General features: G+C 42.6%; 2 protein-coding genes across 2 annotated transcripts; one reads left to right on the forward strand and one right to left on the reverse strand.

Annotated features, from left to right (window-relative positions):
* Positions 1–418: 418 nt before the first annotated feature.
* Positions 419–13,894, reverse strand: LOC102789284 (glycerol-3-phosphate dehydrogenase 1-like protein). Its single transcript, XM_087837179.1, has 8 exons — positions 13,676–13,894; positions 11,840–12,017; positions 10,283–10,423; positions 8,291–8,429; positions 6,454–6,566; positions 5,011–5,247; positions 4,738–4,844; positions 419–1,230 (listed from the first exon to the last, which is right to left on the reverse strand). The coding sequence occupies exons 1-8, from the start codon at positions 13,717–13,719 to the stop codon at positions 1,134–1,136; spliced, it is 1,056 nt and encodes a 351-aa protein (XP_087693305.1). The 5' UTR covers positions 13,720–13,894; the 3' UTR covers positions 419–1,133.
* A 2,272-nt stretch (positions 13,895–16,166) lies between these two features.
* Positions 16,167–17,948, forward strand: LOC118454979 (uncharacterized). Its single transcript, XM_087837125.1, has 3 exons — positions 16,167–16,471; positions 16,927–17,209; positions 17,301–17,948. The coding sequence occupies exons 1-3, from the start codon at positions 16,167–16,169 to the stop codon at positions 17,946–17,948; spliced, it is 1,236 nt and encodes a 411-aa protein (XP_087693251.1).
* The last annotated feature ends 5,349 nt before the right edge of the window (positions 17,949–23,297 follow it).

Consider the following 23,297-nt stretch of genomic DNA (forward strand, 5'->3'; position numbering starts at 1 on the left):
CTGTTTCACTTCCATTCATTACGTTCACCTGAACGAACACAAGCAAAGTGAAGTTGAAAAGCCATTGAAATGCACAGACATTTTCTCCTTGACTGAAGCGCATCGCCCTCTGCTGTGTGATGGATGTAGTGTGTCAAAGTGACCATGCTGGTGGCCACTGACAGGCAAGGTAGCAATTTTAATGAGCACACAACTGCTTATTGATATGTGACAAATCTGATAAATCACTGATAGAAACAGAAACATACTGCAATGCAAAGGTTCTCATAAATATTTGTCACAAACTTAGAGAAATGTTAATGACAATCTTTCAAAAAACACAGAATGCAGCCTTTAAAAGTCTGTAATGGCTCCTGTAACCTATTATCCATCTCATGACATGATCCAAGATTAACAATGAAAACTTTTAGATAAAACATGCAGAAATCAGTCACATTTATTCCAACAAATTAACAGCAGAATTCTGACAACATCAGCACACTGAAGTATCACAGCTCAAGACACACAAGCAGTCAGTGGTTTACAGTTTGTTTGTTTTTTACCACAAGATGGGGCTCATTATCTATTCATCTGTTTCCCAGCCTCTTCCTGTCACACACAAACACAAACTCTACCCAGAGCTGATCTGGTTCTTGTGTTTTACGTCTAAGGAGCACCGTGGGCAGCTTGGGAATCAACCTGCCTGAAAAAATGTGAAGTTGGTCGTGTAGGTAACAAAAACAAATATAGCTGCCACAAAAGACCCACGCTAAGACACAATTTCACTTATATAGATGTTATTAGGTGATTTGTTCCATGGTTAGACAAAACAGTCTGCCTCTTGTTTTAGAAGCTCAGATTATACCTCGTTTCATATGTGACAGTGGTTAAAGGGGTAAACACTGAGTGGGAGAGACAGTCTTGGTTGTGTTTTAACACTGACATTTATTTTCCATCCTACACTGTTGGAAGCCTGGAAGAACTTTTTTTGGAGGTTTGTACAAATTGAAATGATAATGACTTTTTATTTTATGGGTGTTCTATTTAAAGCTGTCGGGTGTTGTTTCTGACAGAATAAGAACCTAATGCAAACTTCACCTTAGAATGAAAATGATCAACGGAAAAATAACAGCTTCCTGAGACCCACCAGTCGATCACATGTCTTCTGGCTGGCTTCGCAGGCAGGAAATCATTTCTTGGACTGGCCTCTTCTCAAAACAAATCTGATAAACTGCTGTGAACAAAGGGAACCTGGAGAGAGGAAGGACAGAGTTAGAGCAAGTAGAAAAGAGAAAATTCAAGTTATTAATTTCACATGTAACAAAAGTATATAGACTAGATAAACAACAATAATACAGCAGTAAATAAATTCAAATTTAAAGTCAGAAAGAAAGTTATAAACACTGATGAGCCAAAGTACGACCATCTCTACGATCTCAAAACGACCCAGAAACATATTTCAGTTTCAGCACAGAATCCTCGTGCGGTTCATTACAGTAACTTGAATGAGTTTAGGGAGTTTGTTCTGTATGATCTATTTCTGCGTTTAAAAACAGTTCAAATCCTTTCAAAGTGTGTAGTTGTAGTAATAATAATAATAATAATAATAATAATAATAATAATAATAATAATAATAATAAGCGGCTGAGAGGTGGCTTGTGGCAGCCATCGAACCACATGGTGGAGAAACGGCGCCGTCACATTTCAAGGATCTTCTCAATCCCACTGACATGACCTCCATACAGGAAGCAGATTCTATGAGGAAAGGGATGACGCCCATCACCGGGGGCAAGGTCACTTAAACCACTCTTTGGTAAGAAGGAGGACTTAAGGCTGTGCTCCAGTTATGGAGAGAACAAACTCCTCCCCAGGAAAGTCCAGGTGAGGGCACTGGAAGGAAGAATCCGTCCATTAGTTGAACGTCAGATTCATTGATGTCGTTTTTGTCCCAGGGGAATGCTGGACCAGCTCTTTATCAAGTCAAGGACATTCCAGTGCACGTGGGAGTTTGCCCAACCAGTCTACGTGTGTTTTGTGGACTTGGAAAAGGAATTTCGACACATTCCTTAAGGAATTCAGTGGGAGGTGCTGAGGGACTATGGGGTGTCTGGTCTGTTATTACGAGTCATATGGTTCCTGTACAACCACAGCGAGAGCTCGGACTACACTGGTGGCAGTAAGGCAGGCTTGTTCCCCCTGCGTGTTGGACTTCGCTTTATCTTTGTTACTGATTCTGTTCATACTTTTTAGAGCCAGACTTTCTAGGTGGCAGTTATTTTGGGAAGTCTTCCTGGACACGGTTCTGTTGGAAGATTGAAGTAATTTGCTTTTAGATCATGTCCACAGGATGTAGACATGATCTAATCATCTAATCTGTCCTATCCTGAGCGCAGAGTCAAGGGGGCCATTTACGTGAAAAGGGAAAGACCATCTCTGAATGGAGGGGGGGGCCTAAGGGTACATCTGTCACCATTTTATGTATATGGGTATTTTTGAGGCATTTCCCCACTGCTCCCAATTATATGTAAAGCTAAACTAAAATTTAAATCCCTAATTCAAGCTCTTGTTATACACTACCAGTCAAAAGTTTGGACACACCTTGTCTTTAATGGTTTTCCATTATTTTCATGACTGTTGACACTGTAGATTCTCACTGAATGCATCAAAACTATGAATGAACACATGTGGAGTTATTTAGTAAACAAAAAAGTGTGAAATAACATAATTTAGATTCTTCCACGTAGCCCTGCTTTGCTTTGATTCCTGCTCCACACTCTCTTCATTCTCTCCATGAGCTTCATGAGGTCGTCACCTGAAACAGTTTCCAACAGTCTTGAAGGAGTTCAGAGATGCTGAGCACTCGTTGGTCCTTTGCCTTCACTCTGCGCTCCATCTCATCCCAAACCATCTCCACTGGGTTTAGGTCAGGTGACCGTGTTTCGGGTCATTGTCATATTCAAAAAAAGTAAATGATGGTGCAAGTTAAAGCAAACCAGATGGGATGGCATGTGGCTGCTGTGGTAACCATGCTGGGTTAGTGTGCCTTCAGTTTTGAATAAATCCCCAACAGTTTCACCAGCAAATCACCTCCACACCATCACACCTCGTCCTCCATGCTTCACAGTGGGAACCATGTGTAACATAGTTAAAAATGGTTCAAGTTACATCCTGCTAAACGGGACAATGGCACCACCTACTGTTGGAAATGTCACACTGCATTGACTATGAAGAGCAAATGATGTTGGGTAATAATTAGAGTGATGGAGGATTCCCGTAGAGATAACGAATGGGTAAATTTCGTGGACAGAAATGATGTTACTAGTCCGTAACAGTAATAGAAGTTGACCTGGCTATTTTTGATTAAATATATTTGCTGTGTTATGTTGGGTTAGATGTTCGCCTTTTCACACAAGGCTCACGCTGGTTGTCCACGAAAATGAGCCATTCTACTTTGTTGCCCTTCGTCATAAATGCAGATGCTGAATAAAAGGGGCTGTTGCTACCTAAACTGACCCGACCCCGTTTGTTCATTTAAAGAACCTGAAAACACAACACTGAGGTGAGATGAATGCATCCTCAGCAGTGGAGGTGACTCTTGGTCTTCCTTTCCTCTCAAGCTGGACAAGCAAATAAATTCAGTTGTTCGTGGCAGTTTTTTCCAACTCAGGAGCATTTCTAAACTCAAAAATATCCTGTCATCTAAAGACCTGGAAACTGTTATCCATGCTTTCATATCGTCACGTCTTGACTACTGTAACTCTCTCTATTTAGGCATTTGTCACTCACGCCTGCAACTTGTTCAAAATGCAGCCGCAAGGCTCCTGACGGGCACTAGAAAGAGTGAGAATATTACCCCGGTACTCGCATCTCTACATTGGCTACCAGTTAAACATAGAATCGATTTTAAGGTTTTATTATTTGTTTTTAAAGCTCTCCATGGTTTGGCTCCAGGTTACATTTCAGATCTTCTTAGCCTGCACTTACCCACTCGATCTCTGCGCTCCTCCAGTCAGATGGTTTTATCAGTTCCACGCTCAAATCTAGAGGGGACAGGGCTTTCTCCACTGCCGCCCCGAGACTCTGGAATAGTCTCCCCCCTTCATAAAATTCTCTTCATCCTTGGAAGTCTTTAAATGGAATCTCAAGACCTACTTATTTTCCAAGGCTTTCGGATCTCTTTGATATTACATGTCTTACAATTCTTTTTTTTTTTTTTTTTTTTTTTAAATGTTTTCTTTCCATTTTAATTCTTTTATTATATTATCCCTCTGTTCAGCACTTTGGCCGACACTTGATGTCTTTTAAATGTGCTGTATAAATAAAGATGACTTGACTTTCCTGGGGCGTCCTCAAGTTTTTGCAATTTTTTGGACTGACTGAGCTTCAGTTCTTAAAGTGATGATGTCATTTCTCGTTACTCAGCTGATTCTGTCAAACATGGCTGTCAGCTGAGTACCAACCTGACTGCTGCACAACACAACTGATGGTCCCAAATTACACCAATGAACCCTGTCAGGCACACCTGTGAGGAAAACCATTTCAGGCGACTGCATGAAGCTCATTAAGAGAAGGATGAGGGTTTGCAGCTCTGTCAACAAAGCAAAGGAGCTACTTAGTAAAAATAAAGAAAAACCAATAAATGAGAAGGTGTTCAAACTTTTGACAGTTTACAGTCAAAATATAGCACAGAGCTGCGTCACATGTCAAAAAAATAAAAAATAATACAATAGACAGACAAAGAAACCATTGATTACAGACCTGTTCACCAGGCACTTCTGTTGGAGGATGCGGTAAACCTCAGCTGAGGTGGCAGGACCCTGGAGCTTCTGACCATTAAAAATCTCCTTCTCCAGCACTTCAATACTCTACCAGCAGGTGTGACGAGAAGAAAATACAAGAAAGTGCACAATTAAAAAGCAGTTCGTCATTTCAAACTAAAAACAGTTCGAGCTAATAAAGTTCTACATAGTAATGCGTAATGAGGAACGAGAGCAGATACATTACAACAACCAAATGTGACGGTGCACACACCTTCCCTGTTCTAACGAAGGCCTCTGCTGCTCGTCGATTGCGGCCGCCATAGCACGTAGCGATGAGGTCGGCCACACCGCAGCTCTCCAGAAAGGTCGATGTGGAAACCACGCCATTCTTAGAGAAGAGTCGGGCGAAGGTTATCATCTCCATCAAGCCCAGACGGATCACGGCTGCCTTGGTGTTGTCTCCACACTGCAGGCCATCACAAAAACCTGCACTCACTGCAACGATGTTCTTCACCAGCAACAAAACAAAAACACACATTTAGAAAACGATGTAAAGATCTCAATGCAACTCTAACAAAGACTGAAAATCATGTAGTGATTAGTACATCACCTCACACCTGATAAAGCTCGTTATTAACACGACCAAAGAGAAGATTTGGGTTTCAGAAGTTTGTTGGTGCACCCATGCTCCAGTTTAAACACTACTCTTAAAAATACATATATAGTATAAAATGATGAAAATCATCGACGCTGCAGTCACCAAACCACAGAGCTGAGTCATTTGGAACATCAGTTTATTCATAGATACCATGCAGTCAACACCTGTGGCCAATTAAATATCTGACACCCATTGAAAACATGACAAAAGACGAAGGTATCGAATCATATTTCAAGATGGAACGAAGGACAGTTTGGTTTCATAATGACAGACACTGGTTCTGCCTCTTTACCAGCAAAAGGTTTCACATGTCAGAGGTGATACAGTGTTACACACAGACATTTAGATTCCAAACATCCTTACAGTTCACAGTAACTATTAGGGGTGGGGAAAAAATGGATACTGTGTAGCATGGTGATATTTTGTTTGCTAATAATGTATCGACACAGGGACAGCAGAAATCGATATTTTGTTACAAAAAGGTTTTTGTGCTCTGACTTCAGAGCATGTTGATCCTTTTTCTGAGCAAGAATCCTGACATTCCTTCACTGTCCAAATGTGTTTAACTTGTTTTGGCAGCAATAAACATGACAGTTTACTTATTTTAATTTAAGACATGTTTTATTTTAATTAAGTTTAAAAGTTTTTTATTTAATGTAAAATTATATTTTGTTTTAATTTACTTTCAAATTCTTCAGTTGCTGAAGGGGCTGCATAGTTTTCATAAACTGCATAGTTCAGAATAGCTATAATTGTACCAGATGGTTGATTCAGTTAAGTTGGACTAGACTGTAATACAAACCGTTCAGTTTGTCAACAATCAAACTGAAATGAGAGAAAGACTGAGTGTGAGACTTTGATATTAGAGAAAATGAATATTGATAAAGTTTACCTTTATGTACAGAATCTGAATATCGCAAAATATTTTAAAAAAATTGCAATAATATCGTATCGTGGGATGTATGGTGATTCCCACCTCTAGTAATTACAGAGAGACAGAGCTGGTAGCCACGTGATTATAGAGTATTTGATTCAGTGTCATGTGTAAGTGTTCACCTTCAAAGCTCCACACAGCTCCACTGTGTCAGCATCCTCCACTACTGTGATCCTGAAGTTTGGAGTCGTCAGTAACTCTTTGAACAGTAGACCATTCTCCACATTCCTGCTGCCTAACACACACACACACACAGACACACACACACAGACACACACACACAGACACACACAGACACACACAGACACACACAGACACACACACACAGACACACACAGACACACACAGACACACACACACACACACACACACACACACACACACACACACACACACACACACACACACACACACACACAGAGACACACTTTGATGGTCAGAGCTCGCTGAAATAAAGCATATCAATAATCCAAAACAAACACTGGGTCATCAAACTCAGGACCCTGACAGAAGGGAGCCAGTTGAGACGGTTCGGGCGTCTGGTAAGAATATGTCCCGGGTGAGGTGTCCTGAGGAGGACCCGGGGCAGACCCAGGATACTGTGGAGAGATTATATCTCTCGGCTGGCCAGGGAACACTTTGGTGTCCCCCAGACAAGCTGGAGGAGGTGACTGGGAGAGGGAGGTGTGGGCTTCTCTGCTCAGGCTGCTGCCTACCGTACCTGACCCCAGATGGATGGATGGACAGACAAATCACAGGAGATGTGTAAATCCGTCTAATCTAAGTATAATCTGAGTTTAGGTTCAAGTACACAAATAAGCCAGATCACTAATTACTCATTTATTTGAACAGGTAAACTTGAAACTGTCTTATCGCATTACTGACCATTATGCTCATCAGGTCTCAAAATAGCCTTGAATAGAGGATTAATCCCTAATTGCTAATGCACGGCTCGGCTTCCTGCTAGCACGGAGCTGTTGGAGCTATTGGTTGGCGAGGTCCTGTTCCCAATCCACCCAAGGAGGCTCCCGAGCAGTCAGGGAGTCTACAGACATGCCTGAACAATAAATGAGTAACTTTGGTCTTTGTGATGCTTGGCTTTACATCATTCCACTCTCAGGGACTTTTCACCAGAACACTCAGATTCTTGCTTAGACTACTTTTAGTTAGCAGCTCACAGACACTCAGACTGGTGTCCGTCTCTCAGAGACACAAAAGAGTTACACCACAAATGAGCAGATATTGTTAAAGAGCAAGATTTCAAAAGTTATTCCACAAAAGAACAGGCAGTGTAAACACCGAGCGTCCAGTAATATCACTGTGCGTTTAAAGGAAGCAGGAAAAGTAACAGAATAACATTTTACTATTAAAACAAGAAAAATAATGAAAAAAACCTTCACCACAATAACATAAAGTTAGTAATCTGAGGAAACTAAAACTGGAATTAAATGAAATAACTGACAAGGCTGCGTTTGGAGAACTTTGAACACGGCAATAAGAAAATTCCTGGCTAACCAGTTAAAGCTAAGTTAAGAAAAAACAACTAAAGACTCGCCTGGGAACATTACTCAATAAATACATCTTTTAAAAGACTTTTCTGAAGCTTTATACGTGTTAATGACGAATCCATCTGATGTTGTCCTTACATTATTACAGAACCTGTGAATGCCATGAAGCCCACAGCATCTCCCAAACAAAGCTCCAGCTCCACGTGGTTTTCCAGCTCAGTTTTACACAATTTTGATCCATGCTAGCACGCACTTTATTCAGAACTCAAATTCAGATCACCATCTCCCAGTATGCACTCAGGCAGAGACCCTACACTCCCATCCAATCAATCCAAGAGGACAAACAAACCAAAACACATCTTTTTCTCTTCCAGGTCCCGTTTGTTTGTTTAAATCCACAACATGCCACAGTTACAGCAGGCAGTAATAAAATCTACTGGATTCTACTCACCGATGGTGGTTTCACAGAACTTCTCAGCTGCTACTTCGTTGGCGATGTTCGCTCCCATCAGGACACTGACATCAATCTCCATCTTCTCACGGATGACGTCAGAGATCAGCCTCAGGCCCTCTGGACCCTCATGTATACCCTGAGAGAGCAATGAGAGGGGCGGTGGTGGATGAGTGACGGCATACAGAATGAGCCGTAAAGGACACAGCTGCTTATACCCATGCTGTAGATGGATGCATACAGAAAGTGAAGGGAGGAAACCAGCCTCCCCCTGATAGGTTCCCTCTGACTGACCTCTTCACCCCGAGGCTAAGCCCTGATTCTTCCAGTCACGACCCACAGCTTGCAGCCAAACACATTCACCAGCTCCCTCTCTACCAAATAACTGCAGATGATGAACCAATCCATCTCACACTCACCCTTTCACCCACTTGTGAACAAGAGATATCTGAGCTCTTGACTAGAGGAAGCAATTCTTCTCTAACCTGGAGTCTTTTCAGCTTCAGAGCCAGGACGTGAGATTCTGAGGTACCAGCTCTGACTCTGATGATGGGGGGTTTGTGGAGATCAGATGAACCCAGTAGGACCACAGCATCCACAAAACACATAGATGTGATCTAATCCCACCATGCGTTATAGTTTACACCCCTTAGAAATTTGTTAATAGAGCTCAGTGTCACCAAATGAGTCACATGTTGATGGCAAATGCAAAAAATGACACTCGTGCCAAATTTGGACAGGCTACAAACAGCCTGCAGCTACAGACTGAAAACTTCGAAACAACAGTGTTACACACTCAAATTGTACTGTTTGGTTAGGGGATGCCCGAGGCATGGAGAAGTGCACTGGTACCAGTGTAATGTGCAGAGCTGCAGTAACTACCGAGGGATAAATACCATGGAGGTGTGGGAAAGAGTGGTTAAAGCTAGGTTAAGCAGAGAGGTGATGATCAGTGAAGGGGAGTGGCTTCATGCAGAGAAAGAGCACTACAGATGTGATGTTTGTACGCTGATGGACGCCTGCGATGTGACCTTGTGGGGCTAGAGAAAGATGAGGCACCAAGAGAGGAACTGTGGTATCTTACGTGGCAGAAAAGTAGGTGAAGGTGTTGCAGGTCATGTGATGATAAGTTGTTACTGACATGGAAAAGTGACAGTGCAAAAGAGAGGTGAAGAAGAGTGGAGGCAGGGTGGAGTAGGTGGATACGTGTCAGGAGGGATGGATGACAGAAGCATAGCAAAGGTGAAAGGGAAGATCGACAGTGAGGCAGTGAGACCTGCTGTGATGCTTGTTTGCCCGTCTCAGCTCTGGTTCACAGCAGATCTGTAGTTTTGGTTTCCTTGTTTTTGATCTGTATTATTTTGTACTTGGTATAAGCGTAACATTAACAGACTGCCTGTGAGTTCACTTCTCATTTTCCAAGTCCTGTATTGTGGCTCTTCCTGCCACGTAGCTCCAGGGTGCAGCCAAAGCTTTGACAGCACTTACAAGCTGCCCTGCAAAATGTGTGCTCAAAATATGTACTAATGAATGCGCCATGAGTACTGACACAGACTCAAACACTGGACTCTGAGTTTAGTGTGTTTTTGTTTACAGTGTTTGGATCAGAGTGTTCGGGGGAAGAGAGGCATCCAAACATCGAACTCTTCAGCGCTCACTTTGTCGACATATTTGATCACAAAATGAATTCTGCACATCACCTGATCCCTGGCTACTAAATGTCCTTACACATTTACTACCCCAAACACCTTCACTGTGTTTGTGGATGGCTGGAGACACTTACTGGCAATATGAACCAAAAAACAGCTTCATGTGACGCTTATCCTGATCATTAGGGATCCTGTTAGGGAAGCAAATCCACATAACAAAGATACTGCGGGCATGTTTAGCTGAGTTTGTATGCAGGGCTCAGATCCTGTGTCAGCTCTTTGCTTTGCAGAATTTGGAAAGTTAAAAGCAGCAGTGGAGTATGAGACGGTGAATTATTATTACCTTTATGAGCGTGATTCCTCGAGCTCTGGCAGAGACACAGCCCACCATTTCATCACAGAGTTTCCTAATGAACTGATGAGGGACGACAAACACCAGCAGGTCAGCTCCCATAGCAGCTTCAGAGAGCTTTGGTACAGCCACCTGTGGAGACAACAGAAGCGCCATTCAATTCAAACCTGAGTAGGCTTTGAACAATCCTGTGAGTCTGTGTTACAGACTTCCACCATATTGCCAAAAATATTCCCTCGTCTGTCTTCAGCCATACATGAACTGGGGGGACACCCCAGTCTTAATCTGAGGGTTTAATAGAAAGTCATCCAACCCTTTGCAACGGTAACAGCTTCAGCTTTAACGAGAAGGATCTCCACATTTCGTAGTGTGCTTATTTTCTCCACATTTCGAGTTAACTCTACCAATCAGTAATCTACGTGAATGACATCATTTCCTCGTTACCAGGAAGCTGAAGCCCTCAGCTACAAATGCTACAGCTAAGCTACCAGTACTACAGCCAGTCATGAATGCACAAATTACTGACTATTTCCAGCATGGCTTCACACATGATGAAATCCTTGTGTTATTAGCTGAATCACATGGTGTTACTATCAGCAAACGAACTCTCGAAGGCGCCAATTTGTTGCGCTCCGGGTTTGAGTGCGCCTTCCGAGTAACAAGAAAATGACACTCATGTAGATTCCTGATTGGCAGAGGTAACTCGAAATTTCAAGTTAATAAGTCGAAACTTTGAGAAAAGTAACTAAATTTCGAGTTCTGGATACATTTTTCTTTTTTATTGGCAGAAACAAGCTTCCATAAATTCTTGACCTTCTTCCTGAAGCGTGTTTCTGAAGTCAGACACTGATGTAAGACAACGAGGCCTGGCTCACAGTCTCTAATTTATCCCAGCGCTGTTCTGTCAGATTGAGGTGAGGACTCTCAACCATGTCGATATGGACACTGCAGTCATTGCGGTCAGACATGTATCGCTCTCCTGGCAACCACCAAACGCCAGCTCGTCCATCATAGCACGATTTGTGACTGCAGTGAACTGCTCTAGAGTTCAGTGGCAGCGTGCTTCACACACCTGCATCGGATGCTTTGCATTGTGCTTGGTGATGGATACAGCGTCCATGGTGACGGATACAGCGTCCATGGTGACCCGTTCCATGAAGAACTCTATTGTTCTTCAGCTAATCTGAAGGCAACATAAAGTCGGTGAGCTCGGTGCAGTATGTGCTGACCCTGCTCTGTGATTATGGGGCTACCACTCTGTGGCTTCGACTTTGTTAAAATACCACTAGAAGTTGACTGTGGAACATTTGATAAAGAGGATATTTATGACCGGCCTTGTTGCATCCCATCATCACACTGATCCGTGATGTTTGCAGAAGCAGTCTACATGCCGAGGTTCTTGATTTTATACGCTCGGCCATGAAAGTGACCGGAACACCTGAATTCAATGACTTGGGTGAGTGAATACTTTTGGCAATACAGTGCAGCTTCAGTGCTCTGCAGAGCTTAATGAGCTCAGCAAAAGAATGACATCATACTACTTCTTACCACATTCTCTGGTAGTTTGTATCCAGGAAGGTACTTAATGTTTTCATGCTCAGTGTTGATGATGTCGCTAAGCTTCCTGCCATTAATATTTTCTTCATACACCCACATCTTCACAGTGGTAGCAATATGCTGCAATGTCCTGGCATTATCTCCGATAATCCTGGCAATAGCAGAGCCCCTGCAACAAAGACACAGATCAGCAAATATTTCTACATGTTTCAAGGCATTGATCAATCAATTCAGTCAGCTAATCAATTGGACCATCCTAAACTACTTCATTAGCTTCATTCTTGTGAATTTTTCGAGTGGAAGAGAGTTGGTGTGAGAGGTGATTGAGTATATGAAGGATAAGGAGGTGTGCTAGTGTTCTTGTCCGGGAACATGATCCTACTGTTGCCTCATGTAAACAAAACAGATTTTGATCGAGGAGTTACACGAGTGAAAACATGGACGAACAGAGTCCAGAGATGACAAAGGGAAGGTTATTGTTCACCACACACTACGCTGATGGGCTGTAACTCGCTCACTTATTTTATAGCAGATTCTGCCACTGATGCCTTTTAAGGTTTATGGGAAAAATAAAATAACAAAACTCTGCTTTTGTTTCCCAGCGTAAGCACAACCTGACCCAACATCAGTCTACTCTGACAGCCATAGCGTTACTAAGCCCACTGTTACTGTTTTTACCATCTTACATTTCAATTAAACAAACTTCAGTGTTTGACATTTTTATCCCGGAGTCAAATGAAAAACTCTGGTCATGCGTGGTGAGTGTATGCTGTCGGTGGCGTCATAATCAATCTGGGAACTATAATACTCGGGTCCAATCAGCAGGCTTCATTAAACATATTTATTTTTGAAGAAAACACTGTTTTGTAATGTTACCTGTAGTCATGTTGACATGGACATGCACTCAGGCTTGTATGAACTGGTGACATTTTCAGTCTTTAGTCACATCAAACTTTGAGACACTTCTACATACTGAAGCTCGATTTACCACACGGATCAGTCCCTGAACTTACTATGGCGCGTGTTTCATGCTGAAATAAACAACACTTAGTTACAGCCTACAGGAAACAGATAAAACAAACCCGGTTCTTAAAGTTTTGGTCTGTTTCTATCCGGACTGATGTCCAGCACGCCCTCCCTCTGTGCTTATGACAGATATGGCACATTTCTCTATTTGTTTGTGAGGGGCTTACAACATAATGCCACAGTTTCATGTTTAAGCAGGCTGCTTTAAATTGTGACAATCACCAGTGAACTTGTGCGCATATTTTAAATTCACAGCTGAAAGAGTGACCCGGATGCAGGTAAGCTCAGCTGGTGTCAGGGGTAAATGTTGGCTTCAGATTTATTTCACCGAACCACATTATTATGGTTTAGCGAAATAAAACATCTAGAGAATGCTGAGAATAATTTGTATTTCTGTCAGAACAGAATGGAAATTCATATACGTGTCAATATTAACTATTATTAACTACAGACTAACTGTTGTTTTCAGCCCTGTATCATATGTCAAACCGCATGATGCAGGCAGACAGAGGAGATAGCTGTTGGAAAAAGGCAAACTTCCGGATGTGTCTGAAACATGCAACACATAAACTAACATCACCAGTTAATGTGAAAAGCAATTAAAAAGGACCACGACCAGGAAAACACTGTGTTTATGCTGAAGCTCTGCTCCAGCTCCTCGTAGCTGACTCCAGGAGGACGCTTACAAACCCAGGTAGGCACTAACTACACCGCGAACACTCCGCACACCGACAGATGCAACATCCTGTTTGCAGCACCGCGTCCGGCAACAACAGCATCATTAGCATCATAAGAGCTTACCAGTTTCCAGACCCGACTATGCACACTTTCAGTGGAGAGGCCATGGGAGCCGCTTCCTGCTCGTGACGGTCCGTTTGAAGCTGAAGCTCCGGCGCACGTGACCCTTCAATGAAAAATCACGTGACTCCAGGCAGAAGTCCAGGCCGCTAATACAATAGACAGGCTGTATCCCAATTCAGGGTCTGCAGCCTCAACGGTCCTCAAGGGCCGCGTACTCAAAGACCGCTGAGGCCGGAAGTGTGAGGCTTGTGAAATGGGACGGTCTAGCCTCTGTCGCGCTGCCCAGGTTGCCTAGCAACCATGATAGCGGGAAACGTGTGGTTGACAGAAATGAAGGAGAACATATTTTGTTTGTTTCTACACGAGCTTTGTGTGATTTAATAAGTATCTGAGGCTGAGACCACAGGACTGTAAAACATGATTGTTGGGCTTCATTTCTGTACTGAACAGTTATTTAAGATTAACTGGTAAATAACAAATAGTTAATGTTGTTCATGAGACTAAAGTCAGTGTAAATATGAGATGGCCAATATTATAGTTATTATATTAATCATTATCAGTTATTACAGCAGTGAGTTTGAACTCTCAAATCAAATCACTTCTATTGTCACATCACATGTGCAGGTACACTGGTACAGCACATGTGAGTGAACTCTGTGTCAAACACTGAGCTTCAGTAAAGATACAAGTTGCAGCTATTTATGTCCTATCACCTTAAATCTTCACTCACAGACACTCAAGTATCTGTGACAGTGTATATACAGATGTATTATATATAAGACACAAATGTTGTTCCTTCAGTATGTTGGCATTACTAAATCTGTCTGAATGCTTACATATATGTGTAAAAAGCAAATGTACGAGCTGTGATAACTGTGTCTGATAGAATGAAGAGTAGACTGATATATTAAATATTCCTTTATTGGGTGTGAAAATCAGACCATGTCATAACTGCTTTAAGTCATACAGAATAGATATCAGAGCCTTAAACAGGCTGACTTCTGTTAAATGGGTCAAACTGGGCAGAAAGTCTACAAACACATAACATCCTTATAGAATATGATGTAACTATAGATCAACTTAGCTCAGAATATATAAAGCATATAAACAATTACAGCAATATGATGCAACAAACACAGCAGTGCTACTAATCCAAAATACTCAAAGCTTCATAGAACTGAAACAAACATTTATTTTTAGCTCCATTCTGCTGCTGATACATACTTTAGGTTTCTGAACATTAAACTTGTTGCTGCCTTTCATAGTGTGTAACTTGAAGGCCCTGAGTACTTTCTCCCACACTGCAAACACTGGATGATAACATTATTTGAACATTACCTAATAAGACTGATTCAGGACAGACAGTTAGTTATGTTAAACTTTCCTAGCAGTCCTTCACAAACAGGGACCAGTCTGTCTATTCTCTCCATCTGTCAGCTGCTGCTGGCTCTTCCTCCTCCTCTTCCTCACACACTGCTGAGTTTGTCCTGGTGGATCATCAGGGGTGCAAAGCCTCACAGATGATGTGCAGCAGTGGGTCCCTCAGTCTGTCCTCACTCTGGACACTTGCAGTCGTCACACATGGAAATCAAATGTGTGATAAGCTGCAGGATTCAGACACAAGTGTAACTTATAAATACATGTTCATACTTTTATTCCACAATCAGAGAGAAAGAAACAGAGAGAGAGTGCAGGACAGACAGACAGGTGACGGTCTCAGGTGTATACACTGCTACAAACAGGAGGATTTAGTGTTTGTGTTATTACGAGAGCTAAACAAGAAGAGTTCCAGATGGTACAGTGGACACATGTGTGACTGCTGTGATTAAAGCATCTTTCAGCTTAACGAGTGAACCGTCAGCTCGTTCAAACACACGTTAAAGTCTGTTTGGCTCGACACCACCGAACAGAGGCAGCAATATAACAGAGCTAACATTAACAGTGCAGTGAATCCTGCTTGTGCCGTGATATTCAGGACTGCAAACCGAGCAGCATCACTGACTTTCAGCCTGTTGTGTTTGTGGATATATGACTGACTTTAATTATCCACAAAATCATCAGATTCTGTCAGATTAAGGTCGACTATTGTATTACAGTTTTTTCTGATGGCTTTAACCCTAACTGTGATTCTTATAGCACAATTCCTAAAACTATTGATACTTATAGCAAAACCGCTCACTGAGTTTGCAAAACTAAAAGCACAAACACTGCTTTGCACTCAGTTTGCAATTTTGTAACACACACTTTGCAAAACTGTAGGCACAATTCACTGCACAGCACTCTTTTTGCAGAACTTTAAACACAACTCACTGCTTACACTCAATTACCAAATTTCCAACACACTCCTAGCAAAATTATACACATGTATGGCTATCATTAACACTATTTTGCCAACTGTCTGGCACACTTTCACATGTGAAAACTGTTTTAGATAATTAGTCCACTTTGCAATCAGCCTAAGCTCTATAAACAGGCCACAGGTAAGCTGTCTATGTGGAGTACAATGGAAGGAGCAGTAAGAGTGAGAAGAGTGAGAATCAGAGGAGGCCGAGGGAGAGGACGTGGAGGTGAAGAAGTTGGAGGAAGAGGACAAGGAGGAGCAAGAAGAGGACGAGGAGGGGAAAGAGGAAGGGTAAGAAGAGTAAGAAACAGAATAACTGATGACATCAGAGCTACAATAGTGGACCATGTCATCAACCATGGGATGACCCTGAGGGAAGCTGGCCGACGGGTTCAGCCTAAACTGAGCCGCTACACTGTGGCAAGCATCATTAGGACATTTCGAAATGAGAATCGGTAAGTACTTTGTAGCACTGCCATACTCTGATGAGTAATGCAGCTTTAAGGCAGGGATGACTCCGGGAGTTGCTTTCTCACTGCATATGCTTTATTTCACAATCAGATCGATAACAAAAACATACAGCAGCTCCTCTCCAACTCCTAGCCCTTCTCTGCAGTGGAAAAAAGAACGACTCCAAAACCCCTTCAAGGAACATACGTACAAAAGAGTTTTCCTGACACACCAATGGGGCATTCAATGACATCTTGTAAATATGAGTACTTTGGCAGAATAACAGTCCAAATGACAAATACACCAGAACAAACAAGCAAACAAAAAAAAAAGAAGTGTGGAGTACCTTTGAACCAATGAACAAAGTATAACAATTTATACTTTTTAACATAACCCGACCCCGTCAATATGTGTATCTCTCACACTTACATGCAAAAATACTGAAATTGTTACTTTACAGAATTGCTAGACGTCCAGATGTTGGGGGCAGAGGCAGAATGTTCACTCCAGAGCAAGAGACCCATATAGTGAACATGGTGATTGCCAATAATGCAATAAGACTGCGCGAAATACAGCAGCGCATAATTGATAATGACACCATCTTTCAAAATATACACAGAGCAAGCATTTCTGCACTAAGTCGTGTACTTGCGCGCCACAGAATAAGAATGAAGCAAATTTACAGAGTTCCTTTCGAGAGAAACACAGAACGTGTAAAGCAACTGCGATATGACTATGTGCAGGTAAGCTAGTGTCATTGGTTCTGAATTTGGAAGTGCATACTGTAGTGCTGTGCATGGACCTGATGTGTTGCATTTGTTTTGTCTTGTCCAGAGAGTGATGGAACTAGAAGCAGATGCAGCAGGACATGAGCCACTTTTTGTAGATGAGGCCGGTTTTAACCTCAGTAAAACCAGGAGACGTGGCAGGAACATTATTGGACACCGTGCCATCATCAATGTCCCAGGACAACGTGGTGGTAACATAACCATGTGTGCAGCTATAAGCCAAAATGGTGTTGTTCACCATCATGCAACCATAGGCCCATACAACACTGCACACATTATTGCATTCCTGGACACCTTACATGACATGCTCACTGTTCAGAGACCAGAGCAGACCCGATATGTCATCATATGGGACAATGTTAGTTTCCATAGGGCTGCTTTGGTCCGCAACTGGTTTACAGACCACCCATCCTTCATGGCACTCAACCTCCCTCCATACTCTCCATTCTTAAATCCCATCGAGGAGTTCTTCTCTGCCTGGCGCTGGAAAGTGTACGACCGTCATCCTCATCAACAGGTAGCCCTTTTACAGGCAATGGAGGAGGCATGTGGAGATATTGACCAGGCATCATCTCAGGCCTGGATACGGCATTCAAGGAGATATTTTCCCCGGTGCCTTGGACTGGAGGATATCGCATGCGATGTGGACGAAATTTTGTGGCCGGACCCAGAAAGACGACATGATGTAGGCTGATTGTCTTTTTTTTTCCTTTTTTTTGTGAAATTCCTATTTTGTGTTCTGACTTTGTCTTGGTTTTGATGAGTGTGAATAAACACCAATACTTGAAGTTTGGATCCTTGTATGTTTACATGACACTATGACAAAACTGTGACCTCAAATTGACATCTGTACACAGAGAAAGCAAAAGCCAGATGTGTTTTGTATTCATACCATCAGTGTGCAGTTGGCGCATTGTGTGCTTAGTAGATGATGGCTTGTGTGTACTGTTTGATACGAAAACATCATTTTTACGAAGGTGTGAAGAGTTAATCTAGCAGTGTTCGCTTTTGCAAGAGAACTACAATGTTTTGATAATTGGGTGACAGGTTTTCTTATTTGTGTGTAGAGTTTTGCAAAAATAGCCAATAGTTACAAAAAATGTGCTTAAGCAATCAGAAAAAACTGTATTATATTTTAAAGGCTTTAAAAGCAAGTAAAAGTTAACGTACAAACATCACTAATGTCACATAACTTTGCCGACATGTGGCCAACAGTAATGTTTTAATGTTCTTCATTATTAAACATTTGCACATAAGTGACATAATATTCAGTACTTAATTTTCACAGTTTACTCTTCGGCAGCTCTGCTTCTGCGGTCTGCGGCAGAATTATCCACACCGACTGCCACGCTATGAATTGTGGGATATATGGGACCACGAAGTCTACACTGCCACAGCCTTAAAATTCAGGGAAATGAAGGACGCATTTGAGGGCCGCATTTCGAGCAGCCTTTGAATTGGGACAGCCTTCGGCGCGTCGTTGTGACGTAATCGGCCTTAAAATGCAGCCTTTAAGGCTGTCCATACCTCAAAGTTACAAAAGCACAACTACTGTCCACACCCCAACCACACCTCACCTCACAGTAAATGATCATTTCCATTTTAAGCATTTCCAAATGACCATTTTCCATACTGCCAGTATAAATATACACAGTATACTGCCATCACTACAATATACATGTTTTACGCACTCCTTTTGTTGTTGACATTTACAGGCTGTGTGCAAAAGGCCACACTCTTCAAATTCATGCCAACTAATATTTTTACGTCCAGTAGGTGTCCTACTAGAGCAAATGAAGCTTCAAGAAGCTTTGTGCTGGAGTGAACCAACTGGATGAAAAGCTTCAGTGCTTCATGAAGCTTCATCTGCCCATCACTACCGTGTGGAGAGTGTTTGGAGGACCCAGGTGCGGACACAGATGCAGGAGGCAGAACTTTTGCTAAACTCAAAGCGAGCCTTTATTTGGGGCTGATAGCTTGCAGGCTAGAATAGTGACATGCAGCTAGAATAACGGGGTGGGTGAATCAGACGACACGACCACGGACACAGGAAGACTGAGGACTTAAATACACACATGAGGTGATCAGGGGAAGTGGAGGCACATGAGGACACAGCTGACTAGAATGAAACATAATGAATACACAGGGGAGAGTAAACCTAAATGCAATGAACAAAGGACACCAGACTCTTTCAAAATAAAACAGGAAACACGGAGACATAGACATTACACGAACTTGACAACAAGAGCCACACAGACATGAAACATGACAGGCAGATGCATGAACCACGGAGACTGAGTACAGGGGGAGATGACAAAAGGAATTTAAGAAACAAAGGACTAAACAGCAACCTGGAAATTAACTAGATGAGCCAAACTGAAACTAGAACACATATGAATGCAAAATAATACATTAAAACCCACATACTGGGTCACACAACCCTGTACCGTGACAATGTGCAGATGTAAAAAGAAGAAAGCAGATGGTTTACAGCCATTAAAGCTCACACATATCAAACTGAAGCAACAGGTGAAGTGTTCCTCACAGACAGTGAGGATGATCACAGCTAGCAAACTCTGTACCATGTTTGCATGTTCTTAGCCTTTTGCCCCCCAAACACAACAACACAAACTGTATTTTACTGATTGTGTTCTAATGCAACAACAAAGTGCCATTCTGAGTGGATTCCTCTATCCATCGTACCGTGACCATCTCTTTTTTGTGTTGAATGACAGTGTATTCATGTGATAGTGTGTTAATGTTTGATTTTTGTCAGCTCTCTTTCCTGTGTAATGCTAAATCCTCATTGTGCCTCAGTAATGTAACTTTTAACAGCCCTGTTACCATGAACGAGAAAAAGTTTATTATTAATCTATTATACGAGTAGACTTTGTCACTACAGGGTGAATCAACTTCAGAGCATGGTCGCGAAACAGCTCCACACAAAAGGCGATCTTAGAGCAGTCGTTCTAGTGGTCTAATCAGCCAGGTGATCAGAAACACAGGGAACCTCACAGGTGCGCACAATCAAGGGCAGAACGTGTGATGAGTCCACCAAAGGGCCCGAGGCAAAACACAGATAGCAGGACAGAGAGAGAGAGAGAGCAGGATAACCGAAGACCCTGACAAATCAGGGTTAACAGTGAGCCAGATTAATAAAAACATAACAACATAATCAAAACTGTAAGACCTTAAAATCAAAATATAAATAATAAACAACATTACAAACTAAAAAGAGAACACCTTATCATAAACAAGAGTCCGAAACTCAAAAGCTAAAGGATTATGACGACATCAGCCTCGGGGCTTGTAAGTTCTTCAGCCAGAGCTGGTGTCATGGTTCTGTCTTTGTTTTGTGTTCTGGACATATTAATCTATCTATGGTGTTTATCTCAGGTTGATTTACCCCTCTGTGTCGCTCTGTGTTTTTGTCTCTCTTCTCTGTGTTGCTCTGTGTTTTGTCCCTCTTCTCTGTGTCGCTCTGCGGTTTTGTCCCTCTTCTCTGTGTCGCTCTGCGGTTTTGTCTCTCTTCTATGTGTCGCTCTGCGTTTTTGTCTCTCTTCTCTGTGTCGCTCTGCGGTTTTGTCTCTCTTCTCTGTGTTGCTCTGTGTTTTGTCCCTCTTCTCTGTGTCGCTCTGCGGTTTTGTCCCTCTTCTATGTGTCGCTCTGCGGTTTTGACCCTCTTCTCTGTGTCGCTCTGCGGTTTTGTCTCTCTTCTATGTGTCGCTCTGTGTTTTGTCCCTCTTCTCTGTGTCGCTCTGCGGTTTTGTCCCTCTTCTCTGTGTCGCTCTGCAGTTTTGTCCCTCTTCTCTGTGTCGCTCTGCGGTTTTGTCTCTCTTCTATGTGTCGCTCTGTGTTTTGTCCCTCTTCTCTGTGTCGCTCTGCGGTTTTGTCTCTCTTCTATGTGTCGCTCTGCGTTTTTGTCTCTCTTCTCTGTGTCGCTCTGCAGTTTTGTCTCTCTTCTCTGTGTTGCTCTGTGTTTTGTCCCTCTTCTCTGTGTCGCTCTGCGGTTTTGTCCCTCTTCTATGTGTCGCTCTGCGGTTTTGTCCCTCTTCTCTGTGTCGCTCTGCGGTTTTGTCTCTCTTCTATGTGTCGCTCTGTGTTTTGTCCCTCTTCTCTGTGTCGCTCTGTGTTTTGTCCCTCTTCTCTGTGTCGCTCTGCGGTTTTGTCTCTCTTCTATGTGTCGCTCTGCCTTTTTGTCTCTCTTCTCTGTGTCGCTCTGTGTTTTTGTCTCTCTTCTCTGTGTCGCTCTGTGTTTTCTTCTCTCTTCTCTGTGTCGCTCTGTGTTTTTGTCTCTCTTCTCTGTGTCGCTCTGTGTTTTTGTCTCTCTTCTCTGTGTCGCTCTGTGTTTTTGTCTCTCTTCTCTGTGTCGCTCTGTGTTTTTGTCTCTCTTCTCTGTGTCGCTCTGTGTTTTTGTCTCTCTTCTCTGTGTCGCTCTGTGTTTTTGTCTCTCTTCTCTGTGTCGCTCTGCGTTTTGTCTCTCTTCTCTGTGTCGCTCTGTGTTTTTGTCTCTCTTCTCTGTGTCGCTCTGCGTTTTTGTCTCTCTTCTCTGTGTCGCTCTGTGTTTTTGTCTCTCTTCTCTGTGTCGCTCTGTGTTTTTGTCTCTCTTCTCTGTGTCGCTCTGTGTTTTTGTCTCTCTTCTCTGTGTCGCTCTGCGTTTTGTCTCTCTTCTCTGTGTCGCTCTGCGTTTTGTCCCTCTTCTCTGTGTCGCTCTGCGTTTTGTCTCTCTTCTCTGTGTCGCTCTGCGTTTTGTCTCTCTTCTCTGTGTCGCTCTGTGTTTTTGTCTCTCTTCTATGTGTCGCTCTGTGTTTTGTCTCTCTTCTCTGTGTCGCTCTGTGTTTTGTCTCTCTTCTGTGTCGCTCTGTGTTTTTGTCTCTCTTCTCTGTGTCGCTCTGCGTTTTGTTCCTCTTCTCTGTGTCGCTCTGTGTTTTGTCTCTCTTCTGTGTCGCTCTGTGTTTTGTCTCTCTTCTCTGTGTCGCTCTGCGTTTTTGTCTCTCTTCTCTGTGTCGCTCTGTGTTTTGTCTCTCTTCTCTGTGTCGCTCTGTGTTTTGTCCCTCTTCTCTGTGTCGCTCTGTGTTTTGTCTCTCTTCTCTGTGTCGCTCTGTGTTTTTGTCTCTCTTCTCTGTGTCGCTCTGTGTTTTTGTCTCTCTTCTCTGTGTCGCTCTGTGTTTTGTCTCTCTTCTCTGTGTCGCTCTGCGTTTTGTCCCTCTTCTCTGTGTCGCTCTGTGTTTTGTTCTCTCTTCTCTGTGTCGCTCTGTGTTTTTGTCTCTGTCAAGAGATTTATTCTAAAGACACTTCTTCAGCTAAGAATCTAAAGGTAGAAACACACAGACGCTGCAGTTTTTACTTGCAAGGGCATGATCACAGAACGCTCACACCAGAGTGGGGGCCCTGTGATGTGCGCTTTGTTCCTGCACTTGCCTTTATTTATATACAAAAGTAATACAACAGTGAATACGTCTATTCATTAACAGAGGAATGTTAGTATGTAGGGAGTGAAGATAAAAGTGGTTCAGGTGTATGTGTGTGTGTGTGTGTTATTCTGAAGGACGTGGCCCCTCTTCTTGAAGATAAGAGCATCCAGCTCCCCTCTTCCTGGCAGGAGTGAAATGATAACAGCTTGCTCAGCTATTATCGCTGTGAGAAAGAATTTATAAAGCAAGTCTTGATTCCAACAACAGTCATAAAAGGGTCATCATGCAGTATTCTATAATATGCAAACTTATATATCACAAAAAGATTATACTGACTACTAAGTACAATTTTATATTGACAGTCTCTCTTCTCTGTGTCGCTCTGTGTTTTTGTCTCTCTTCTCTGTGTCGCTCTGTGTTTTTGTCTCTCTTCTCTGTGTCGCTCTGTGTTTTTGTCTCTCTTCTCTGTGTCGCTCTGCGTTTTGTCTCTCTTCTCTGTGTCGCTCTGCGTTTTGTCTCTCTTCTCTGTGTCGCTCTGCGTTTTGTCCCTCTTCTCTGTGTCGCTCTGCGTTTTGTCTCTCTTCTCTGTGTCGCTCTGCGTTTTGTCTCTCTTCTCTGTGTCGCTCTGC

Source organism: Neolamprologus brichardi, unplaced genomic scaffold, assembly GCF_056152115.1.
Source record: "Neolamprologus brichardi isolate AB-2024 unplaced genomic scaffold, ASM5615211v1 NODE_ptg000008l+_length_2720982_cov_1, whole genome shotgun sequence".
In the NCBI taxonomy this organism is placed as follows: Eukaryota; Metazoa; Chordata; class Actinopteri; order Cichliformes; family Cichlidae; genus Neolamprologus; species Neolamprologus brichardi.

What these genes read in the sequence shown, in the direction of transcription:
- LOC102789284 (XM_087837179.1), bottom strand. Translation starts at nt 13,719, where the DNA reads ATGGCCTCTCCACTGAAAGTGTGCATAGTCGGGTCTGGAAACTG. An exon ending in GTTCTGTGAAACCACCATCG is followed by an intron (nt 6,567 to 8,290) that starts GTGAGTAGAATC and finishes TGTGTGTGTTAG; the next exon opens with GCAGCAGGAATGTGGAGAAT. An exon ending in AGCTGTGTGGAGCTTTGAAG is followed by an intron (nt 5,248 to 6,453) that starts GTGAACACTTAC and finishes TTGCTGGTGAAG; the next exon opens with AACATCGTTGCAGTGAGTGC.
- LOC118454979 (XM_087837125.1), top strand. Translation starts at nt 16,167, where the DNA reads ATGTGGAGTACAATGGAAGGAGCAGTAAGAGTGAGAAGAGTGAGAATC. An exon ending in ACATTTCGAAATGAGAATCG is followed by an intron (nt 16,472 to 16,926) that starts GTAAGTACTTTG and finishes GTTACTTTACAG; the next exon opens with AATTGCTAGACGTCCAGATG. An exon ending in TGCGATATGACTATGTGCAG is followed by an intron (nt 17,210 to 17,300) that starts GTAAGCTAGTGT and finishes TGTCTTGTCCAG; the next exon opens with AGAGTGATGGAACTAGAAGC.